The sequence below is a fragment of the Cygnus atratus genome, chromosome 12 (assembly GCF_013377495.2).
Source record: "Cygnus atratus isolate AKBS03 ecotype Queensland, Australia chromosome 12, CAtr_DNAZoo_HiC_assembly, whole genome shotgun sequence".
NCBI lineage: Eukaryota > Metazoa > Chordata > Aves > Anseriformes > Anatidae > Cygnus > Cygnus atratus.
In genome coordinates this window covers 11,024,110-11,048,213 of record NC_066373.1, presented here as the reverse complement: position 1 = coordinate 11,048,213, position 24,104 = coordinate 11,024,110, and the positions used below count along the sequence as shown (strand labels likewise).

The 24,104-nt window shown below is 43.2% G+C and overlaps 1 protein-coding gene across 1 annotated transcript; it reads left to right on the top strand.

Annotated features, from left to right (window-relative positions):
* The first annotated feature begins 256 nt into the window (after positions 1 to 256).
* On the top strand, positions 257 to 23,543 carry LRP3 (LDL receptor related protein 3). The gene is made up of 7 exons (XM_035543745.2): positions 257 to 689; positions 5,537 to 5,584; positions 11,401 to 11,539; positions 19,188 to 19,396; positions 19,675 to 20,761; positions 21,705 to 21,837; positions 22,704 to 23,543. The coding sequence occupies exons 1-7, from the start codon at positions 623 to 625 to the stop codon at positions 23,514 to 23,516; spliced, it is 2,496 nt and encodes an 831-aa protein (XP_035399638.1). The 5' UTR covers positions 257 to 622; the 3' UTR covers positions 23,517 to 23,543.
* Positions 23,544 to 24,104: the final 561 nt, after the last annotated feature.

The window sequence follows — 24,104 nt, the reverse complement described above, 5'->3', positions numbered from 1 at the left end:
CGGCGAGGAAAGGCCGGGCCTCGCCGCCTCAGCGCGGCTCGGGGCCGCTCCCCCGGCAGGGGGGGCCGGCGGGGCGCTGCCACCCGCCGCGGGGCCGGGGGCTCCTCACAGCCCCCCCCCGGCGGGGAGGGCTCGCCATGCCTCCGGGCGCCTCGGCGGCGCGGAGCGGGCTGAGGCGGGGGCCGCGGGTGCCTGACAGGAAACCCGGCGCTGCGCGGGCGGGCTGGGCCCTCGCCTTCCCTTCCGCCGCGGGCCACGCTCCGCCTGCCGGCGGTCCCTCAGGTGTGCGCGGCGCGGAGCGGAGCGGGGCAGAGCGGGGCGGCGCAGCGCTCCCCTCGCCCTCCGGCCCGGCCGCTACCGCCGCCGCCTCCCGGCGGGCCCGTCACGTGGGGCGGCGGCGCTGCAGCTGCGGTCCGTCCTCCTCCACCTGCCCCGCAGCGCCGGCCGCGGCCATGGGGCTGCGGCGGGAGGCGCCCGCCCCACTGCCGGCTCCCCGGGCGGCGCGGCGGGCCGGCCCCGCCGGCGGCTCGGCGTAGAGGAGAGGAGGGAGCGGAGCTGCCGCGGTTCCCCCCTCCCTGCTCCCCGTCGCGCTGAAGGGCAGGCAGGCAGGCGGCGACCCGCCATGGAGAAGGCAGCGGCCGCGGAGCTCCGGCAGGGCGCGCTGGTGCCGCTCACCGCCATCTGCCTGGGTGAGTGAGAGAGCGAGCGAGTGAGCGCCGGGGCAGGGCTGGCAGCGGGGCTCTGGGGGCGCCGGCACCTGCGGGCCCCGGGGTGTGGGGAGCACAGGGGGTCGTGTCTGGGCGTTCCCCCCCCCGTGTCCCCGTCCCCGCTTCCCGCAGGGACTCGGGTCCCTCCCGCCGGAGGGAGCCTGCCCCGTGCCCTCGGCCGCGGAGCCCGTGCGGTAGCCCCGCACGGCGCTTCAAAAATAAACCCAAAAAGTTTAGGCGCCGCCGGTGCCTCCGGCAGGCTGGAACTCGGGGGCGGGCAGCGGCTCCTGCCCGCGAAGCAGGGCGGAAAGGCGTTATTTCCCTCGTCCCCTGCCGTGCTCCGCTCCCCTCCCGGCCGCTCGGAGCCAGCGCTCCCCGCCGAGCAGGTGTCGAGCGGCGGCGGCGCGATGAGACGGCTCCCGGCTGCCGGGCTGGCAGCCCCTGCACGCACCCGGGGGTTCGTTCATCGGGCTGGAAGCGTTGAACGAGCCGAAGAGAGGCCGTCCGGAGGCACCAGGGCCGGGCACAAAGCGGGAGCTGTTGGACCGCTCCGCTCCTGCCCCAAGTTCCGGTGAACCTGAAGCGCAGCGGGGCTGGGGCTGCCTGCGGCTCTGCCGACAGCTGGCTCCGACAAACTGCTATGGCTCGCGGGAGAAAGATGTGCAAAACCCACTGCTGTTCGCTAAGAAAGTGGATTAGAGTGCATTTTTAATAGTCCCTGAGATAGGTGGTGTCCCTTATGTAAACCATCAGAAACGGGTGCCTGTGGCTGGGCTGCTTGCTCTGGTCTTGTACAAGTTCTTTTGACATCAGTGCTTGCCTCAGAAAAGGTAGAAAGTTAAAAGCTGCTCTGGTTACTACAAATATATCTATTTTGACTAACGGAAGTACAACCTAAAAAGCTGTCTGAACTACTAAGTTTGAACAGGGGCTGTAGCTGCTGTTACTTTTCTGCAGAGGCTTAAAGGAATGTCAGAAGTGTGTGCAGCATGAGGGTAATGCCTGCTGTGCTGTTTATTCAAAGTTAAGGGAAAGATAAAAGTTTCAGCCATTTCTCTGAATTTCTTAGGTGTTGTTTTTTTCCTGTGGCCTGGTCGGACCTTTGTTAAAGCTTTTGTTATTTAACAGGAATAGCACAATTGTTCTAAAAATGAATAATATATGATTATTGAAGATCATGTGAATTCCAGAGTTTAAGTGAAAGAGTGCTTCTTGTACTTAGCAGTGGGTAATGTGCAGTTGAAAGTTTGCTAGATTTCTGCTTTCTATGACTTCTAGAATTTCACTGTCTGGCTCTTCTTTTCAGCTGGAATGCTTTATTCCTATTCCTTGCACAACTGACAGTAGTGGAAGTTGAGAAACATGAGAGGTGGGAAGCTTGTCAGGTATTCTGCTTCAGCCAACCCTAAGAATATAATAATGCTGCCGCTTTAACTATGTTGTGTTTTACTTCCTGCTTGTCTGTCCCTTCCAGTCGTCTTTACTTTTTTACTTTTTTTTTTCACTTTACTTTTAGTTCCTGCCCTCTTGCTTCTCCAGCCCTGCTTTACTTATACTTTTTATTCTCCCGGAGGCTTTATGTGCTGTTTGGTGTCTGTATAAACGCGCTGCCACTGACCATTGCTGTGTGTGACCTCAGCTGTACACCGCTGCTCCAGAGACTGGAACTGGGTTTGTTGCAACTGTTCTTCCGTAAGACCATTTCATTTCTCATTCTTGAGAAATTCTGGAGGGCATAGAAAGTTACCTAACAGGGAAATGATCAAAACAGCAAAGTCAATGTCTGTCCTGCTTGTGGGAAAAGACAGGTAGCTGTCATTTGGTTCAGAGGCGCCAAGATGCAAATTTCTCTTCTGATACAAATAACTGCTTTCCCAGCTGAAAACTTCACCCTGGCAATTACTTAGCAATCCAAATGAATGGCACAGTAAGTTTCCTACATGGAGTTCAAGCCAGCTGAACTGCTTCTGTTCTTTTCTTGCTTTCCCGTAATTCTACCCAACTGTTATGAAAAAGAGCACCTAGAAAACTTTCTGGCATACCCCTGGTCTCTCACTGGTTTTGTTTTGATGGAATTTTAATTTGACAAGAGGTGAGAAAACCAGCAGGGAATGGCTGTTCTTTCTTTTGGGCCTCTGAGAGCTTCAGAACATGCTGGTTACAGCGCTCGTGCAGTTTGAGTAGATGATGGTTTTGAGTGAGACCGAGAACGAGGAAAGCAGATGTTGGGGAAAGTACCCGATGTGAAAGACCTTTATTCTGAAGAACTATTCTTGACTGCTGGCTTCTTAGTGTAAAGGAACTTGAAAATGAAAGGAAACTTGCAGTGACAGCCAGTAGATGTTTTGTATTTGCATAGGTGAAAGAGCATTTCTGGGGGGTGTCTTTTTTTCGTTGCATGCCAGGCCTGGCGTGCAGTGCTGCTTATAACTCTGTCTTGCTGGTGGTGAGCTAGGGCTGCTTGTTTAGCGGTGCTCAGAAGAAAGTACCGTGGCTCTGAGTCATCTGGTTCCGTGCTGTCAGGCCCTTGTCTTCATGCTGCTTATTTCTGTTTAAAGGGCATGGGTGCCCTTGGTCAGGCTTGTGAGGGAGCCTCTGCTTGGGAGCTCGTGTTCTGTTACCTTTGGAGGTTCGGGTAGGAAATGTGGAAAGGCTGCAGGATGCCACTAACAGACCCTGGCATTTCCATGCCTCTCAAACAGTCCCTTCAGTCCTGGCTGTTAACAGTGTTGCAGAGTGTATTCCTCTACTTTCTTTGGAGCAAAATATTTTAATTTTCGTAAAATCAAATTAGCGAGTTAACCACTGGTTAATTTATTCTTAGCCTTTATGACTAAATTACTATGGTTACAGGAGTAGCGGTGCTTTAATACCGCGTGAGGAAACAATGTGTTGCCGTTACTGCTGCGATCCCAGGTCTGTCACGTGTGGACTCGCAGCTTTGTCACAGAGCAGACTTGGGAAGCAGAGCAGGAACCTGGGACAGGACCGGGGGATCGCTCCTAGGTGCGCTTGCTGACCTGCCGGAGCGAGCTGGCGCTGCGAAACAAAGGAAATAATTACATAGCACGTTGTCATGATCGTGTAACAAATGTTGCTGGTCATTAATTATGTAATAAAATCAGTGCTATTAAGGTCCTTTGAACGTAGTGTTAATGCATATTAACACAAACCTGCAGCTCGAGCCTGGTTCTTCTCAAGCCACAGCGTACTACGTATGCTGTTATTCAGCTGCTGTCCTTCCCTTGTGTGCTGCTAAAAAGCTCCTCCATCCTGCAGCTGTTTAGAAGGAGCTCCCCTTGTGTTTGTGGTGATGCCCCCTTGCCAGTAACATCGTTCCTCTGTGAACGGTGGCACTGGGAGCAGTTGTTTTCTGCTTTGTAGGGCCTGGCCTTGGCTGAGGTGCGCAGCAGTCTGCGTGCCTGCCTGCGTGGAGCGCTTGGAGCTCTGGCTTTGGGAAGGAAAAATTGTGGACATCCAGGTGTAAGCCATGGCACAGGTGCTGCAAGCATCTCAGCTGCAGGAATTCGCTAACAGAGCGAGTCCACAAGTGAGTGAAAGCCGCGCGTGGACGACTTGCAGTGGCAAGCTGAGGGTTGGCTTTAGCTTTTCCACTTTCAGCCCTTGAATGCTAGGTACTGTCTTTCTCCCATGCTGGTTTAAGTCCTACCAGAAGGTGGTCGGAGCAAGGGACGTTGTCTTGTGATGTTTGGGCAGTGTCTAAGACAATGGGGGCCTGTATTCAGGCATGCTGCTCTGGTACATAAATAGTATTAATTGCCAGTAGCTTCCCAGTGACTGTTGGAAACAGGGCCAGTTTCTGTTTCTATTTTCTCCTATCGTTCATTTTTTAATGATTTTTTTTTTTTTTTTTTTTTTTTACTAAGTGCTTGCTGACAGATCAGCTATAGAAGGATTTAGGACTTAACACATGCAAAATAAAGCCAAAGGGTGTGCCTGGCTGGGATGTTGTGAATTAAGTTTTGGTAACCTTTTAAACCTTTCTAATTTGCTTTAACATTTGTCATGTTATTAATAAGCTGTCTGTGTAGATTACGGAACGCCGCTGAGATGAGAGCAGTTAGTGAAGTGCACTGTAATCATTAGAGAAGTGCCTTGAAGAATATATGGGGAAACTCTATGGAAGTACATCTTAATACGGAAAAAAAAATTTTGGCAATCTTATCAGATCACTCTAATGATACATATATTGTGAGGGGAGACATCCAAGAAAAGAGTATTTAGAGACTAATTTGTAAATCAGATGTGCATTGTAAGCACCACCTTATCCTATTTTGATTTTGCCAGTGGACCTTTTTGAAAACTTCATTGCTGTTGACTAGACAAGTTGATCATATTAGCTTTTGCAGCTTATTTTCAAGGTAACATTTACCTAAGAGGAACAAACTTTGCTTTATTCAGAGGGGATGTATTTAAAGGTAACAAGCTCGTTAATTATTTTCCAGCATTTAAGCAGGTAAAGTGACTAGCTGTGATTATGAATGTTCTAGTGTAATTGTTCTTCTGTCTTCCGCGATTAAAAAAAAATAACAACCTCACGAAAGACAAGAGAGAGGATTAGCAGTTATTTCTGTTGGTAGCATATTTGACAGATACTAAACTAACATTGTATGTTGCCTTTTTATAGCCACAGTGAAGGATAGGAGTTGATTTATGTGAATTTTCAGTGTAGATAAGCTAAGTTCCTGTTGGAAGACTGTGATATATTTGTATTAACGCTGCAGCAAACACTTAGAAATGGTTGACTACTAACTGCCACCCTGTGCCGCTGGAACTTGTATAAACATTATTTTTCTGTCTTTACACAGTGAATCTCTTCTTGACTGGGAAAATAGAGAGTGCTGTTACCTCATTAGGTAAGACATACTTTTCTTATTTGTGTTTATTGTTCTTTTGAAGTTGTTACTGTTTCTTTGCCATGTGAAGAGGTCTTTAAACAAAACAGTATGACCTTTGCTTGAGAGAGAGTAACAGTGACATTTCAGGAAGCTCAGAACTTTGAAGTCTTGCTGGACTGGTTATTGGACTCCATCGGTGTCGCTGTGCTAGAAAAAACTCTTAAGCTTGAGGCTAAGGTCACAGTATGTGCTGATTTGTTTGGGGAAAAATCTGTGTTTAGGAAACATGCCTGGGAATATCAAGCTGGGGACAGTGGCCCATTCCCTGAGGAGCTAAAACCAGAATGTTAAAAATGTCTCATGAATCTCAGAGTGGAAATTCAACCAGAATCATGGCACTGAGTGTAATTTTCTTCTCTATAGCAGTACTGTAGCTTACTAACATTACTGGAGCGTTATAATCAGGGTCCTCTTAGTGATAAGGGTCCTCTTGTGCCTGTCAATCCACAGTCACGTTGTTAGACATGCTTTATGCCTGAAGAGGTTGTGACTTAAATTAAAACAGAATAACCAAATATGGGAAATAGGAGGAAAGGAAATGGGAAAACAAAAATAATTGTAAGGCAGTGGTTTGATTAATGTGGGAATTGGAGCATGCCAGTCAACACGGGGGTTTGAGAGAAGATTTAAATCGGGAAAGGGTTGTAATTTTGTGAGTAGGTGACTTCCTTAGGCTTAGCTTGGGGGGAGCTTGATGCACCACATAGGACATTTGTTGTTTGCAACACTGTATTTCCATTCCTTCATTGGAAAAAGTCCAGAATGTGACCTATGTCCCAGTCTGTTCTGCCTGAATTGTTCTTTGCTTTGGATGGAGTCTGGCATCCCTTGGCTGTGTGGTATATGGGTTTATGAAGTGTAACTTGAGTAATTATACAGTGGCTGACCTAGGCTGGTGGTACTACCTCAGCCTGAAATACGTAACGCTTCATCCAGTGGGCACTTCTGCTTTCTAATGCTGATCTTTTGCTAGAAACAGAATTGTAATGTTTCACTTTTATTCTTTTAAGTATAGGAAAACCTTAGAGTACTGTAGCCTTCATGTTTTCTTGTCCTGATACAGCTTTGAGTTATTCTGTCTCTTGGCGGTGTAACTGGAGCAGGGTGAAAAATGATCATAAAAGGTCATTGCAACAGTGTGATTCATGTCCAGCTTCTCTTACCTGTGCGGTGGAGGATAACAGGTTAGTATGGTGCAGCTGTAAGGCAGATAACCCTGTTGGGAATCCTCTTGCAGGGGGTGTTCCTCAGGAGCCCTGATAAAAGTGGGGAGGGATATTCGCTGTCCTAAGCGTGCCCTGACAAAGCAGCTATTACAGATTTGATCTCTACAGTAAGGCATAGCGGCGTTTCTCTTCCAAAAGCTAGTAATAGCAGCAGTAATGAGTTCTGCAGAGCATGGGCAGAGCCACCATCTCAGCTGCATTGTACAATGACTTCAAGCCATTAAAGCTGCTGCTGCTGGAAGGGAGCAGCCCTCCCACTGTGTCCCCTTCCCCAAGCTCAAGGTGAGCCAGTTGAGCCTGTAGGACCAGCGGAGCGCCAACTCAGGTTTTGTCAGACCAGCGAGTTGAACCCTCAGGCTGTGCCTTCGCCGGTTCTGGGCTCAGGGGCAGCAGCAGCCAGCTGTGAGACTGGAAGAAACAAAGGGGAGTCTTCAGGCCTTTCTGTCCTTACAGTTGTAAGGGGGCCGTGTTACCAACGTGTGCAAGCACTCCTTGAGGGAGCACTTAGAGAACTTAGGGAGAGCTTTCTGCCAGCCTTGAGGCAGCTACTAGGGAGGGAGGCGTTTGTTGCCAAATGTTAATTTTTCAGAGAAAGTTCATTGTGGCAGGTGCAAACCATCCCTTATCCTGGAGCAGATGGTTGGGCTGTGTCATCTGTGACTGGGGCAGACCCTGGGCCATCACAGAAGGGTGCAAAACGGCAGGATTTATTTTCTGCTGGGGTCATCTGAAAATTTATTCCTGCTCAGTTTAGTAACCCCAGCACAAACTGTGCTGTCCTCTGGTGGAGTTCAACGTCTGTTCTGTTATAGTTACTTTTGCAAAAAATAAGAGCGATGTTATTCATGCAATGTTATGGAAACTTTCTTGGAAGTTTTTAATAGCAAGAAATAGTGGCATATTTAACTAGCAGGGGGAATTTACTGCTGTTTACAGTATAAGAAATCCATTTAATCATTACAGAAAGAGCCTCATCAAGATTTATGTCTGCTTGACGGAAACTCTGAACTCAAACCTCTTCTGGCATTGAAAGGTTGTTTTTTTTTTTTTTAAATCTGTAAAAGATTCATTATTGTTTGTCTTCAGAATATGTATATTTTTAAAAAACATCTCAGTAGGATTTTGGTGAGTTGGTTTGTGTGTCCAGGGATTGGTATTTTCTTACGTCATGCTTTTTCAATACTCCAGAACGTGGAAAACATGAGCTGTTTTGGGCTTTCTGTAATCTGGGTTTTCAGTTTGTTTCTAGGTTTGTGCATAAAGGCACAAACATTTGTTGTAAAAAAGTTGTCACTGTTCTTGTGCATTGTCACAGATAAGACCTTCCGAATCCAGGAGAGTGCCTTTCTATTTAGAGACTTCCCTTTTCCTTTAGATGTTTTGGCAGTTTGAAAAGACTTTTGTTCAGTTCCCTTAAGGTATCCCACTGTCATGCTGAAGCCCAGCGTACTAACACAATAGTTCATGCAGGTATGTGGTTCTCTGTGCTTCATGGCCAGGAACTGAGAAGGGAATTGAGGCTCCTACATTGACACTGAAACCCCAACAGTATCAAAATGTGCCCTTGTGGTTTTTCTATTTTCGTGCCAGCACCGAAGGCTTTGTTTATTGCAGGTTTTTCTTTCAAAATAAACCTGTCATTTATGTAGGTGAAAGAACAGTCGCTCTAAAGCAGCGTGCGAATGCTTCACCTTGTCTACCACACAGCAGTCCATGCACAAGGAGGAAAGAGGCAGAGACAACTCGTTAGGAAGGAGATCTATTGATCTACTGCAAATGCCATAATGATGTGCATTGATGGGAAATGAGAGGCATCAAAGGCATATGGCAAATGAAGTGAGATTTGGGTAGACAGAATAGTAGTTCTCTGTGTGTGTCCCCTCCCCAGTTTGCCCCAGTAGGTTCAGGGGACTACGCACACATCCTTAAAGTAGTGTAAGTATGCTTCGGCAGTATGAATTAAATGTAGTGGTCCATTCAAATGAGGAGTCTTCATGGGAGCAAAGCAGTTGTCCTTTTAATTTTGTGCAGGGTGAGTCTGAAATACTTGTGTGTCGGAAGGGTAAAACCATGAGAAGATACTGAGCAACAACAACCACTGCGGGATGAACCGCCCAAAGTGGTGTGTGGTGTGAGTGCAGCCCTCACCATGCTCATGGCTGCAGATTTTCACAGCTACAATGCTGCTGTTAAAATAGAAAATCTTTTTGTTTTATCTGTTTTTCTTTTCGTGTCCCATGTTTGTAGCGGATGTGCAGTGTTAGTAAGAAAAAGTGTCTCTCACTGAGAAACTGTCATGTTGCCTCAGATCCACCACCTAGGAATTAGGGAACTGTACATTGCTGCAAAAGAAAAAGCTGCTAGTGACATTCCTTAACAAAATCTGGGATATGTCAAATAACTATTGGTCTTTGTAAATGCATTCTAGAGCTCAGGAGCAAGTATTTAGGAAATAAAGGCTCTGCTAAACTTCAGTGATGAATGTGAGTGAAGGTGCTCGTGTGGAGTCGCCAGTGTGTCGATGGCACCTCCTCAGATAGAAGCTAAAATGAGCTTTGTGTAGCTCTTGGTTTTGTTCTCTGCTCTGATGCATACACTGTCAGCAGAGGCTATTAATCCAGAGCAGTGGTTGGTACAAGGGGAACAGAAATATTTGCAAAGCTGTGTTGGAAGCCTCTGGATATAGTGCTGCGTGGTGTGTTTGTTCTGTTGGCATTGTGCATACTGTTTCCTTCCCATTGAGAAGTTCTGGTAAGCTGGCAGTTATGAAATGCAGTCTTCCAGCTCCTTTATGTGGTTGCTAGCTCTAGGTCCTCGCATGCTGCTACTATATGTTTATGCAGTGACAACTGTGTGGAGGAGCACGTTTGAAGGCCTGAGTAGGCTGATATGGTGTGTGTAATGAAACAGATCAAGAATGTAGTTGAAAAATCCTGTGGATCTTATATTTGCTTTTATAATTCTGTAATTGCATCTTTGTATTTTGTCAGTGTCTAGTGTGGAGCCTCTCTGGTTTTAGAAATGTGCTAACAAAGATTTTCTTGTATTTTTTTATAACTGCTTTACAGCAAAATATTTGTTTGGAAAATAGCTGTTTACTTGTGTCTATGTATTCTGTAAGTTTCTGTGGTCTTTGAAACTAGGAGGAATTATGTACATGTGTTTCAGTGGAATGCCCTGCTTGGAGGGTGAAAATAATGGCTTTTTATATGTTTTGCCTCAGGTAGGTTACTCACCTCATGCTTTTTATATTCCTGTGGCTCTCACTTCAAAAGTGCTTACTGTGAACAAACAGAGTAGTGCCAGGCACGGGTTTACCAGGGGGAATGCTGCAGCCGGGCCCTGGCTCCATCCCCAGCCGGGCGCTCTGCAGGCAGCCCTGCACCTGCCTCCACTGCAGCTGAGCGGCTCTGCCAGCAGAGCTTCACCCCGTCCCTCCAGGGCAGCTGATCCTGGTCCTGGCTGTGGATCAAAAATGATGTGTTTGTGGCTGAATTTTTAGCAACGCTGCAAGTCTGTGATTTGTGGCGTGGTGTGTTCTCTGTGTTGTGTCCTCATACACGTCATGTGTGTGCATGAGGAAACCTCAGGTGTAGGCATCCTTTTCTTCATCGGCACCTTTTATGTCTGTGAGAAATGGAACTTGTCAAAAATTGGAACATTATGCTGCAATCCACAAGTCATGCTCTAGATAGTCATTTGATTTAAAAATAGTTTTAAAAATATATTTGGAGAAGGTTCAGAATAGCTATTGCATTACACAGAATTTCCCCACTTGTAGTCTACTGAGAGTACATCTTCCCAGCAGAAGAGCCTTCCCTCTTGTCCTTGGAACATTTCACTTTCATTTCTGAATTGCTTAATTGCGAATTATTAGTATTTGATGTAGCTTTAATTGGTCGGCTCTTTTCCATAGGAAGATCTGAAAGGACTTTGAAACTATAGAGCTCTATTTAGCCCTGTTTGCTACTTTCCCTGTCTGGAAAACTTCTGCTATCCGTGGGAGTTCAGAAAGAATTTAGAGTACTGAGGAATTCTCAATGAAAACATTTGACGTCAGAGTCGAGTTTACACTTTCTCTTCTTTTGCTGGGGATTTTTTTAACCATTACAAAGTCTTTGGGTCTGTCTGTTAGGAGAATGAATGATGCGGCCAGGAACAGGCTATAGGAAAAGGAGGTTCTAGGTATTTACACTGACTGTGGGTCTTCTCCAGTCGGTGAGCATCATACCCAGGCTTTTGGGAGCTGGTTAGAAGGATTTCTGTGTTACATCCTCTTGGCAGATCCATGCAGTAATATTGATTGTAGCCTTTGGTACATTCATACAAGGTTATTGATTGATCTTGCATTGAAATGCAGGTTATGCTTACCTGTGCTTCAAGTGGATGTTTTAATTAAAAACTGGGGCAGGGAAGAAAGTAGTAAAAGGATGAAACTATTGACTCTCATTTGTCTGCAATCCCCAGAAATTGATGAAAGCTCTTGTAGCTAATGGGTGTTGTTGATTGGGTGAAGCATTAATAATATTTTTTCCCCCTTATTAACAGCTGCTTGCAGTGGAGAACTTGAACAGCACACAGAGAGACGGGGAGTCATCTATAGTCCTTCTTGGCCACTAAACTATCCTCCAGGTGTAAACTGCAGCTGGTACATTCAAGGAGATCGAGGAGACATGATAACAATCAGGTATGTTTTGTGATATTCCGTATGGATAACAGATTGCTGAAATGAAACAGCATGAGTTCTTATCTGATATACCAATATCAGAGTGTTTGTCAGGGCTGCTGAATGCTTGGAGGATGGAAGCTGTACCTGATCACACTGGAGCATGGTTGCAGGTTGCCCACCTGCATTTTAGAAATGTTCCCCCATCTTGTTTTTGTGGGTTACTCCTGACATCTCTTATTATATATGCAAGTCATTCGTAGTCTTCTAATTTATTGATCTGCACAATACCTGTGTGAGATTTCATCCACCTCTGATAGATGAGGAGGCGGGAAACAGTGATATATTTACTCACATTAAGTACTCACCTTTCTCTTCATTGCCTATAAATAGGAATAGGTGAAAGCTATGAAATCTGGAGCAGCCTCAGCGGGGTGTGGTGTTAAGATTCTTAGTTCAGTGGGATGTTTAAGATTCTTACAGCAAAAAATGGCTTTTTCTGTAATGTCTTGAAATGCCGCTGTATTTAATTGTCAGATGAAGATAATCATTACTTACTGTTACTTGTTAACCAAAAGACACATGCTTTTTTGCCTAATATTTATTTCCAACAGAATTAAATAATAGTTAGAATTTGTGGCACAATTTCAGCCCTTTCTATAAAAATGCTGTTCAGAAAAGATGAGAATGTATTACAAATGGTTTGTTAAGAATTTTTAGGCTATAATATAAGCATAGTGTGAATTCGTTTAGTTTCATTGGGCTAATTGTAGTATCCTTCTCAAACCAAGAATGGCTTATTTAAAAAAAAAAAAAAAAGAAAACCTAGGAAAGGTTTTTTGTTTGATTTTTTTTTTTTTTAGTACTGTTGTATTTGACACCATCTGCTCATTCTTTGCTCAGCTGCTTAAAAGGACTGCAAACCTCTTCAACTGCAGATGCTCAGCAATTAAAAACAAATCTGCCACAGATGGAATAATAGGAGGGCTCCACCATCCGTAGTTCAAAATAGGAACTACTCATCAAAAGTAAGGAAGTAGCTACCTGCCAGCATTTGAGATCCATAAATAGAAACACGCTTTTAAACCCCATTGAATTGTATTGGACTTGGGGAATTTGTTTCAAAGCAGAGATTGTTGGAAGCTCTGAGGAAGCATACAAATGAGACACAGGACTTGGCTCTGGAGAATAGTACTGCAGTTTATGCTATGAAAACGTCTCATAGCTCCCAGTCAGAATTAGGATTCTCTTATGCAAGTGTGGATGTGATAGAGGCTAAAAAATTGAAGGAAAGCAAGATGAGGAAACTGGTAATAAAGCATACACAGTTTGAATGTGTGCAGCAGCAATATAGTTTTGAAAGATTTCTCTTTAATGGGTTTGTTTTCTGTCAGTGGATACACAGCCATATCCTGCCCTCATATGCACATGCAAACAATGGGGGCTATGTGTTTACATCCTAGGGAGTAGTTTGCCTTGTGGGTAACAGACGTGTTGTAGTGCTAGGTTTCTGACTATAAATGTACTTGGAATGACTCACTCCAGTATACGAAATGCAAAACGTTACAGCATCTGAGGATTTCTTTAGAAGGATGTAGCCCTCATAACGCCAAGGACGTAAAAGCAGGAGCTGACTTCCCTAGGCTAGCATGATATAGGTGAACTGGCAAACAGGGTTCAAATGCAAACATTTTTTTCCTCTTGGGCAATGCTACGCTTCTTGTCCTAGCAGTGTGCTGATAGGAGCATAAAAGAGTAGCTTTTCTAATTTTCCTAGGAAAATCAAACGCATTTCTTGTGATAAGATCTGGATTTTGACAGGTTGTTTAAAAATAATAAAAAAGCAAAAAAAAGCAAGCTACCGCCTTTGTGTTATGTTTACTGAATGCATTTCCCTTGATCTTGAATTCTCATTGACGGTAAGACAGCAATGTTATATAAGCAGCATATTTGGGATACAGCAGGAGTCACTAAGAGATAAAATTGCATCTGAAAGTAGTTGTGATTTCTAAAACATTTGCAGTCAGTGGTCATTTTTTATAAACCTGTTATTCAGCAGCTTTTAATAGAACGGTACCCAGATCTAGATGTGGACGTAAGATGCTGTCATCTGTGGACATGTGTCCTTTAGAAGCTTTGTTAATATCTGCCTTTCATGTTTGTATTGATTTTCTTCATATCCTCACATTTCCATGCTTACTGTTTTGCTTTATAGTTTACTTTTTTTGAATCCTTGGGAGAGTCTTCACAGGAACAGGAATTATGTTTTCTCTTGTTTTTATCTCTGTTAATTCTGCACGTTTCCCTAGTTTCTTCCAAGTGCGTGTGTTTGATAGAATCAAGCTGTAGAGATCAGAGAATTAGCATGTAGCTACTATTTTCTAGAACTATATTGTGTCACTTTATATTCAGATAAGCAGTCTACTAGTTATTGTTTTGGAAACTACTCAATTTTTATCTCCTTTTCTCTAGTTTTAGGTCTTATTTTCACAGGGGACTACATAAAATTGTGGAAGATGAGACAAAGATGTCATATGCAGTAACTACCTTTTTGGACTGTCCTTTACAGGCTTTATTATGTGTATGTTTCCTCACATCTGAGAAAAGGATTGTTTTTGTTTAGCATCCGATTCTTGCAGTTAACACAGATGTGGGCACAGTATAAATGAATTACTTTTTATTATAGAAATTTATGGGACTGAGAGTAAAATGTGCTCCGTGTTCAGAATTCAGGATAAGAGTAATGAGAAGTGATCTACTTAGTGACCCACTCAAGCTGTTTCTTAGTAATTGAGGGGGGAGATCACCTTTGCTGGCTTTCAATTCAGTGATTTGCATCATTGGCTTTGGAAAAAATACCATCTGAGCTTCAGGTTCTTAGTAAAACCAAGGCCTGTACTTGTAAAGGCTTGATGGTCTGTATTTATACGACAAATTCAAGGGACTGCTTTGTATTTTACTTACTGAACTTACAGTGTTTCAGAATTTGACATTAACGGGAAACACTCGTGACAGCCGTGTATCTAATTAAGTTGCATGGGCTCAGCTTTTTGAAGAAAAACAGCCTGTGTCTCCTGCCCGAGGTTACACGATTGGTGCTTGGGAGTGGGGAGCAGAATAGAGCTTTCCTGACTTCCAGGGCCTTGTGCTTCAGTGGTTAAGCAGAAGTTTTTAATGAGCCAATTAAGTCATCAGTTGTTCACAGTCTGCACTTGCTGTGAGAGGTTGGCAAATAGAAGTAACTTTTCTTGCTTAATTGGCCAGTCTGTTTTATTTTGGGACTGTACTCTACTGATCTACCCATAATATTTATTCTCCAATTTTTTAATGAGTTTAGGGGGCCAAATCGGACTTTTTTTTGTTCCTGCTTTCATTCAGATTTTACATCTGCTGAGCCTTCAGCAGTTTACAGTTTTTTGTTTGTATTTATGATCATCCCATGCGTGTCTTTTTACAATTAAGAGTACTTTTTTTCCCCAGCTTTAATCTGTAGTTGCTCATGCTTAAATTACTAAGAGTGGTAGGGAATTTCTTGCATTATTTATAGAAGTACTTTTCTTTTTCTAGCTGCTATTGCTCCTTTCAGTGCAGATGGCAAAAAGAGCTTAGCTCTGTTTAGCATTAGTTTTGCAGGTGACGTGTTTTTTTTCTTCCTTACAGAGCATAAATGACTATTTATGATAAGTTGGTTTAGTGCAATTCTTTCCAGAAATGTACAAATACTTGACAGTTAATAGGAAAATATAATTGTAGGCTACTGTTGCTTCGTTTGGGTAAATTTGTAGGCTGGATCTGATATGCAACCAGTCCTGTAATTCACTGTAAGTTCCTGGAGTCCTGCTCAGTGTGGGAGGTAACTTTTTTTCAGTAATATACCACTGAAAGAGAAATTAGATGATTTTACCTATTTCTGCTACTCTGTAAAAGCAGATAGTGCTATTTGTCAGTTCACATTAAGTTGTTCTGATACTCAGGGTTTGAATAATCCCAATGTTTAATGGACTATTCTTGTACTTCTGTATACAATTATTTTTTTAAAGGAATTAGGTGCAGAAGAGATTTTCTCCCTTACTTCTGCTCTACACCATCAATCATGGTGTAGATGGCCAACTGCTGGGCTGATCCTTTTGGCAGAAAAATTTGCATTACAGTTTGAGAAAGTTCAACTGAATAAGTAAATGTTCCCGTGCTCTATTTTGTGGGTAGCAGGATTAAATTATTCTTCAGAAGACTGTAACAGCAGCACTAGATCTAATTACAGATGATGAAAGAAGTGGAGTAGCAGAGGTTGAATGCATGATTCAGAACTCTTAGGTAAAATAAATCAGTGAGCTATTTAATGTCAGATTAATATGGGAGAAACTTCTGACACAAAACCTTGTTACAAATGGGTTATAAAGTGAAAACCAATTTGCTGTATTTCTATATGCACTCATTTGTATACATGTTGTTTCGTATTTTGTCATAAAGGAGTGGTTTTTCTTGGGAGGTTGGTTGATGGCTCAGTCAAATATATTATGTTTTTGGACTTGCTTGAAATCACCGTCAATTTGTACAGGGCAAAATTGGCTTCCACTGACAACAATATAACTTAAAAGGATGCTGGTGGAAAATTGTTATAGAGTGACAATGCCTTAATCAAAGAATAATTTGTTCAAATAAGTCTGTTGATTATAGTCTGTGTGAAGTAGAACAATTGTTTTGACTTTGCTTTTGCCATCAGAAATTTTATAACTGCTACGGCACCTGTTGTATATAAAACTTTACATCAAAACTAGAACACTTATATTTCAGAGAAATTGCATTTATTCAATGGTGTTTCAAACTTTTAGGCACCATTGTGTGTTTAAGGTGCTTACTACTTTTAGAGAAGAGGTCATTCTTGTGAATATTCTGTATCACTGCTTTTTAAATACCAAGGCATTTGTTTCAGTAACTCATGCATCATTCTGTGTTGGTGTTTTCAGAGAGGCTGTTAAAGGTGATACCTTCTTGCAAGTATATTCTGCCTCATCACCCATGTACTCAGATGGTTTTGTGGCTAAAGCTTGGATTTCTGAGTGGAGAAGTTTGGGATTCTGTTCTGAATCTCAGATCCACAGCTGATGCTCGGGAAAATCAGTTATCCTCTGCATGCCTGTGCCTTTACTTCAGAAAATGGGACTAAAGTTTATTCTTCATCCTCACCTCTTCCTCATCCTTCATAATAAACTGTCCTTCTCCTTTATTAGCAGTGTACAATACGATGTTCTCAAGGTGCAAACAGATGTATTGTTGATTATTTACAAATACAAGCTCTCTGGATATATTGCTCATTTGCAAAAGAGATTGTGAACAAGGCATGCCAGTGTAGCTGACTTTTTTTTCTTCCTTATTGTGAATCTTAGAAGTGTTAATCTTTTTCTTTTTGTTCTAGGAAAAAGGTCCACATTTTAAGATGCAGACAACTTCTTATATAGGCAAATTCTCCTCTGGGTTTGATGGATACTTACCTGCAAAAAGTAAAAGTAGCTCTTTTCAGCAGAGTGGTGAAAATGAGTGAGCCGTGAGACCTGGTGGGAGTGCTGGGAGCTGGGCAGGGTAGGCGAACAAATTGTTTAGCTCTGTAAGGTTGTTCCTGGTACATCTGAAATCTCTATAGAAGATCAAAAGATGTAGTAAATGATCTTATTTGTCTTGCACAAGCATGAGTTTTTCTGGTTATCCCCCCACCCACCCAGTTGTGAGTTTCCATTACTTGATTTGGTGACTGTTCCCTTTACTTACAAATTTTGTTGGGAAGATAGATGTTTCTAATACTTGCCAAAAAAGTCTTCGTGACAAGAAAACCCTACAAATAATTCTCCAAGTGAATGATAGAAACCCTTTTTAATACTGAAATAAGTTAAAGAAAGTGAAACCACTGTGGTAGCTCATTAAAGCTGTCTCAAATCTCTTGCAAAAGACTTGAAGTGGGAAGCAGTAGTTTCACAGCTGCTTTGTATAATTCCTTTTCATGCTGTGGTGCCAGTTTGTACACTTGGTCATTAAGAAGTTTTTGCAGAATGCCTGGGACAGAGGTGTTCTTTAGTTTACCTTTACGTGGTTGAATACTTCAATCTTTTTATTCTGACTGGAGTCATCTAAAACTTCCTTGCAAAATCTGCTGATTTCAAAAGCTTGATGAGATTGCTTATAGCAAAGAATTAGGTACTGTGGGAATATTTCTCCCAAGTTGGGAACATACATAGAGCATTAGAGAAGAAAAAGAGTTAGAAAAGAGGAAGGACAAATTTGTGTCTGACAAGTTGTTGGACATCTTTTAATTTAACGCTTTCAGGGCTCTCTTACTTTTCAATATGTTCCTGATAGCTTTTTTGTGTGCAAAGTTTCCAAGTTGGTATATTTTGGCAGAACCTTCAGGTGTGTGTAGGCTGGGACTCCTGCTTAAATGAATTAATGAAATGCCTAGATCACACAGTTGCTGTTCTTTCCCTTTCACCATCAAAGAGCAAGATCTGGGAGGCATTTACAGCCTTTTGTAAATACCCCGCGATAACAGAAAATTATCTTCTGTTTATCTTTTTCAAATAATTCCTCTTCTATGTTGGTGAGAAATCCTTTGTGGAAGAAGATCCCTATTTTATAGCAGCTTTTCAGTCTTTCAACTTTTCTTTCCAGGTCTTTGCATCAAGTATGCACAGACTTCTACTAAGTTAATTGTGTGTAGCTGAGTTATGTGAAAGAGGAACAAAACACATTTCTAAGTGTCCTGAACAGTGTGCCCTTTCATAATGAGCTGTGCTTCTCTGTGCAAAGCTGTTGTCACTGCAGATAACTGCATGCAAATGTAATCTGTTCCATCAGACTGAACAAATACCCCGTGTGGTTCCTGAGCTACAGGTTAGGGAGCATTATTTGTTTGTGTTCGGTGTTCTGCAAACAGTCGGGCACCTCGTTGCCCTAGGTAAGCTGCTATTGATTAGCAATTGGGCTTGGGTCAGCAGAAGAGCTGGATGCTTGACTCCGAAAGGTTATAGGCTCATTTGCTCTGCATTTGCATTCCCAGAAAGGGAATATTTTAGTCTAAAGTAATCGTAAATAATGGTAGAGTTAGAGAGACTTCGTTCCATTTGCACTGCTTGCTGTTCACATCTCTTCTTGTCTTCTCCCTGCTTATCCACAGCTTGGAAATTTGATTTTTGTCTCACTTCTTTGTCCCCTTAGGGTTCTTTGTACTGCTCCCTATTGCTCTTTTTCCAAGACAGTAGTTTTCCATTTCATCCCATTGTTTAATAGATTTTAAGCTCAGAAAAACCTGAAATGATTTAGTCTGTCTTCCATATAATGGATTTTGGACTTGTGCTTTTACTTGGATTGGCGTCTTAGGAAGCAGTTTTGTTTAAGGGCTCTGGGTGAAAGAGGATTCATCCTTTCAGCTTTTGGAGCCACGTGGCATGCTGTTTATGCCATTGAGATGGGAGCTTTTCCAAACTGGGGGAATTTGAGTGCTATGTTTATATGTACTCAAGATGTTGTAGGTGTTTCATTATCTTTGAATGTGATTTCTTTATGTCAGCATTGCTTGGTGCAGAAACTCAACTGGTACAGTCTGTTTTTTTTTTTCTTCTCTGTTTAGTTTGTTCCAGATACATGTCTTTTGTTACTTGTTTTCTTTTGTTCCTAACAGTTTTAAGAATTTTGATTTGGAAGACTCTCAGAAATGTGCAGTAGACTGGTTGATGATCGGCCCATCTTCCAGGAGAGAGGAGTACAAAGTGTGTGGATCTTCCATCCCTCCATCTTTCATCTCTGCAAGGGATCATGTTTGGATATTTTTTCACTCAGATGCATCAAGCTCAGGACAGGCTCAGGGATTTCGCCTTTCTTATATTAGAGGTAAAACCTTACAGTTTTGTTGGCTTCACTTATACTCTTTTTGGTAAAACTTGAAGACAGTAGTGGTTTTTTGTTGACAAGATTCATGTGCCAATCTTGATGACTGTGTTAGTTAGCATGTTAACAATATTTTTTCCACTTAGCTTTTAACAGTGTTCCTGAAGTCTGCTGGCCTGACCAACTGATTTGTGACACACGGGTGTAGACGTTAAAAAGTGACATCAGATGGTACCAAAAGTTTCAATACTGACTTTTTTTCTCCTTGTCCTCTTTCACAGGAAAGATCGGTCAGGCTGTGTGCCAGTCAGATGAATTCCACTGTGCAAACGGAAAGTGTATTCCCAGTTCTTGGAAGTGTAATTCCATGGATGAGTGCGGGGATAACTCGGATGAGAGGAACTGCACTGTCCCTCCGACAGAACCTCCGTCCAGCATCTGTCCCTCAGGAACATTCCAGTGCAGCGTAGCCCACTCCACTAAGTGCTTGATGAATGAGCTGAGGTGTAATTCCGTTAAGGACTGCAGTGACGGTTCAGATGAAGACAATTGTCCCGATCTTTCCTGTGGCAAAAGGCTGGGTAATTTTTATGGATCTTTTGCTTCCCCAGACTTATTCCGTGCTGATCACAGCAGATCAGACCTTCGTTGCACATGGTACGTGGACACACAAGATAATCGGCATGTTTTGTTGCAGTTTGATTTACAGTTAGGCTACAACGACTATGTAAAGGTGTATGATGGCATTGGAGAGAAAGGTGATAAATTATTGCAAACGTTTTCGTATCACAACAATAGGCATTCGGTGAGCGTGGAGTCATCAAAGGGCCAGCTCACTGTCTTGTATCATGCCCGCTCCAAGAGCACTGGCCACGGGTTCAATGCAACCTATCAGGTGAAAGGCTATTGCCTCCCTTGGGAACACCCCTGTGGAAGTGATGAGGAGTGTTTCACGGACAAGCAGCATTGTGATGGCTGGTGGCACTGTCCAAATGGCAAAGATGAGGAGAACTGTCCAGCTTGCCAGAAGAATGAGTACCCGTGTGAAGGAAACAGTGGGCTTTGCTACTCAATACTTGACCGCTGTAATAACCAAAAGAACTGCCCAGATGGCTCAGATGAAAAAAACTGCTTTACATGCCAGCCAGGAAACTTCCATTGTGGTACAAATCTGTGCATCTTTGAGACTTGGCGCTGTGACGGCCAAGAAGACTGCCAGGATGGAAGTGACGAACATAACTGCCTGGTGATCGTTCCCAGGAAGGTCATCACAGCTGCTCTGATCGGGAGTCTTGTGTGTGGCCTGCTGCTGGTGATAGCACTGGGTTGTGCATTTAAATTATACTCTCTGAGGACCAGGGAATACAGGTAAGCATCTTGTTTTTATGATGCTTTAATATCTGTTTTTTTTTTTTCTTTCAAAGAAAAGAAAGTCAATTGTTAACTGGGGAATTTGGAAAAAACTGTGAAATCAATCAGAGAAATTGATGACAATTAAGTAGTAGTCACCACATTGGGCTTAGAGAAGAGTAGTCAAGATTTTCAGAAGTAGGGGAATATTAGCTCTTTTGTCATCTATGGGAAATATGTATTTATTGTGCAGCCTGGCAGAACCTGAATCTAAAACAAATCAAACTGTTCTGAGAAATTTCCTTCCCTGCCTGTGTTTTGTATGTTTGTACAACTGTGGTTTTGCCCTTTGGGAGAAAGTTGTAAGGGGCTTTCTGATGCCTGTCTCTCATCACATGCACCAGCTTTGTGCCATGCTGCTGACAACATAGTGTTTTCAGCACAGTGTGCTTTTTGTTCTCTCCTGATCAAATGTGCCTGATGAAGGAGCTGGAAAAAGCCACCGTGCTATGTTAGGAACCTCTGGACCTCAGTTCTGGCAGGACAGCCACAGGTCTGCAGCTGCAGGCCTGACCATTCTGTGTGCTTGTTCCAGTCCTAAACGTTGTATTTTCCAAAAATAACCTTTGCGTCCTTGCTGAACAAGTTAACTCTTTTATTGGAGTAAGTGAACAAGTTAACTCTTTTATCGGTGTACGTTTTCCAATATGGAAAACCTTCAGTTGCCACAGACTCCAAACCGGGACTGCACCAAAGTACTTGCTGATTTGATTTGCTGTTACTGTTATTCCTTTTGTTTATTTTAGCATCCTGATACGATTGTCATGGAGCCCAGATAAAGGTTTGCCTTTTAGCTGCTAGTGCAAAGCCCTCTGCGCTGTTTCTGTGCATTAATGTGAGGGGAGGCAGGACAAACTGACTGCCCTTCTGTTTTTTTTCCCCACTGTGTTTTCATTTCCAGAGCATTTGAGACACAGATGACACGACTCGAAGCAGAGTTTGTGCGGCGAGAAGCTCCACCTTCCTATGGGCAGCTGATAGCACAAGGGCTCATCCCCCCAGTTGAAGACTTCCCTGTGTACAACGCATCACAAGTACGGAGACATAAGTACCAAAGAACTTAGCAGTAGCCAAACTACTATAAATTAGATAGAATTGATCTGGAAGTGTTTTCTTTGAATAGGAATGAAGCTATGCTAATTATATGGAAGTGCTCTTACAAAAATGCATGTTTTACTTTGAGGTGAAGAACCATGGTTGCATATCTTGGTGCTGTGGATAGTTTTGAACACATCAAACACGTTTGCTAGGGAATAGCAGTGAGATAAGGACATGCTGTTTTGCTGTATATCGAGAATGAACCAGAGATGGAGGTCAGAAAGTCAACAGAAGAAAAGGCTTTCCAAGCTGAAACTGTAAAACTGTCTGAAGTGATAAGAAAACGCTGCGGTTATTTTTCACTTAGAAATACATTAAACTGGGAAAACATTAAGTTATATTTCACTGCTGAGTTCTCAAAAATCTTCCTTGCCCCATCAAAAATAACCCACTGTGATACAGTTCCCAGTGTGATAAAGCACCTGTAGTTTGTTAATCAGTTGTAGAAGTATTTGAGTTAGTCTGTCTTCTCTGTTGTTGTCATCAGGTTTTGAGAATCCTCTGCTTATTGCTGATGACAGAGGGCTTGGTGGCTGTAGTCTGGTTCTTTGGTGGTGACCTGATAGCAGGTGTGGAGCATCTTACTTAGGCAAACAAGTAAAGATTAAGCTCATTATGGACACTCTTTAAGGACGAGTGTTTTGGTAGAGGCAGAGCACTGTTAATGGTTCATTAAAAATATAAATTTAACATGGAGGCACGTGGTTCAAGCCTGAGAGTTCTGGTAAGAGGGAGATATTAGTGAACAAGCCTTAGGAGAAGTCTTTTGAGTGTGCGTAAAATCAGTTTCTGTCTGTTACAGGCCTCTGTGCTGCAGAACATCCGAACAGCCATGAGGAGACAGATGAGACGTCACTCGTCAAGACGAAGCTCATCTCGGCGGCGCCTTGGCCGACTCTGGAACAGACTCTTCCACAGGCCTCGGGTGAGAGGACAGATCCCACTCCTGACACCTGCCCGCACTTCACAGACTACACTGGGCGATGGAATCATCAACCATGCTGAAGGGACTACTAGGAGTCCTCCACCTTCACCCGAGGGACCTAATTTACAGGCAGATGCCCATGGCCACGCCAGGGGCCTACAAGAAGCTGGATGTAGCAGCTTGCAGTCAGAGACTGAAATCACAGAGCCATCACCTTCGAATGTCTTACCGAGTACTTGCACAACTGTACACGAAGAGCCTGAGACTGGACATGCTGATAAATCTTTAGGTGCTGAGACCTCTGGCAGTGAGCTTAAGCAGCCCAGTAAAGTGGATTCAGGAAAGGCTTTCAGAGATCCTTTGTCTGAAAGTGTTACAGAAATGATCCATGGCAGGTCAGCATCCAGGAGGACTGTCCCAGAGGGCAGTAATTTAAGCAGAAGTCATCCGTTGAGTGAAGAGCCATGTAGGTTACCCTTAAAAAAGTGGGAGTCTGCTTATTCAGACAGCCCTGTGAATGTTCATATCCAGGTCGATGGACAAAACCGGTGTTGCCCTAATTCTCATCGGGAGGGGCCTTTGGGTATTCATGCGGCTTGTTGCCATTCTGTGGAAGTGCCAATGTTAGAGTCCTCAACCCCCCTCTCTGAAATCAATACAAGTGATGATGAATCTTTACTTGTTTGCTAATAAAGTCTTTTGTTTTGGCCCTGTAAATTTTGTAACTTCATTGTTTATATGACAGTGCACTTTGATTTTAGGTCGTCAGTGCTCTCAACTTTGCCTGTCAAAACCAGTGTGCTTTAATCCCCAGGGAGTACAATGCAAGACTAAATGGGACAGGTTTCTGTCTTTGTTGCTATTCCTGAAACTCCAGTGGGGCAGAAGTAGGCCAGTATGTGATGTCAGGGGCTAGGAGAGCAAGAATGTGCCATTGCAGGTTGGAGGCATCTCCATCCTCTGTTATTTCTTCTGTGCGTTTATTCACTTTGCATTCAGGGAATTTGTGTTTCTTTGCTTTTCAAGTGGTCTTACTGAAATCAGCGCTCTGTTGGAACCTGGGGCAGGCACCAGATGTGACTATGAGTACTATACAAGAAATAACATTGTCTTTTTAGACATCATAATTTAACTAAAGTTTAATAGTTTTAATTTAAAACATTTAGAAGGTAATAAAATCCTTTGTAGCTCCCTCTTTATAGAAGTTTGTTTCCTTTGCCCCCTTCCAAAATGTTTTGATGGCCATATGTACCTTGAAGTATCCACTAAAACCAAAGT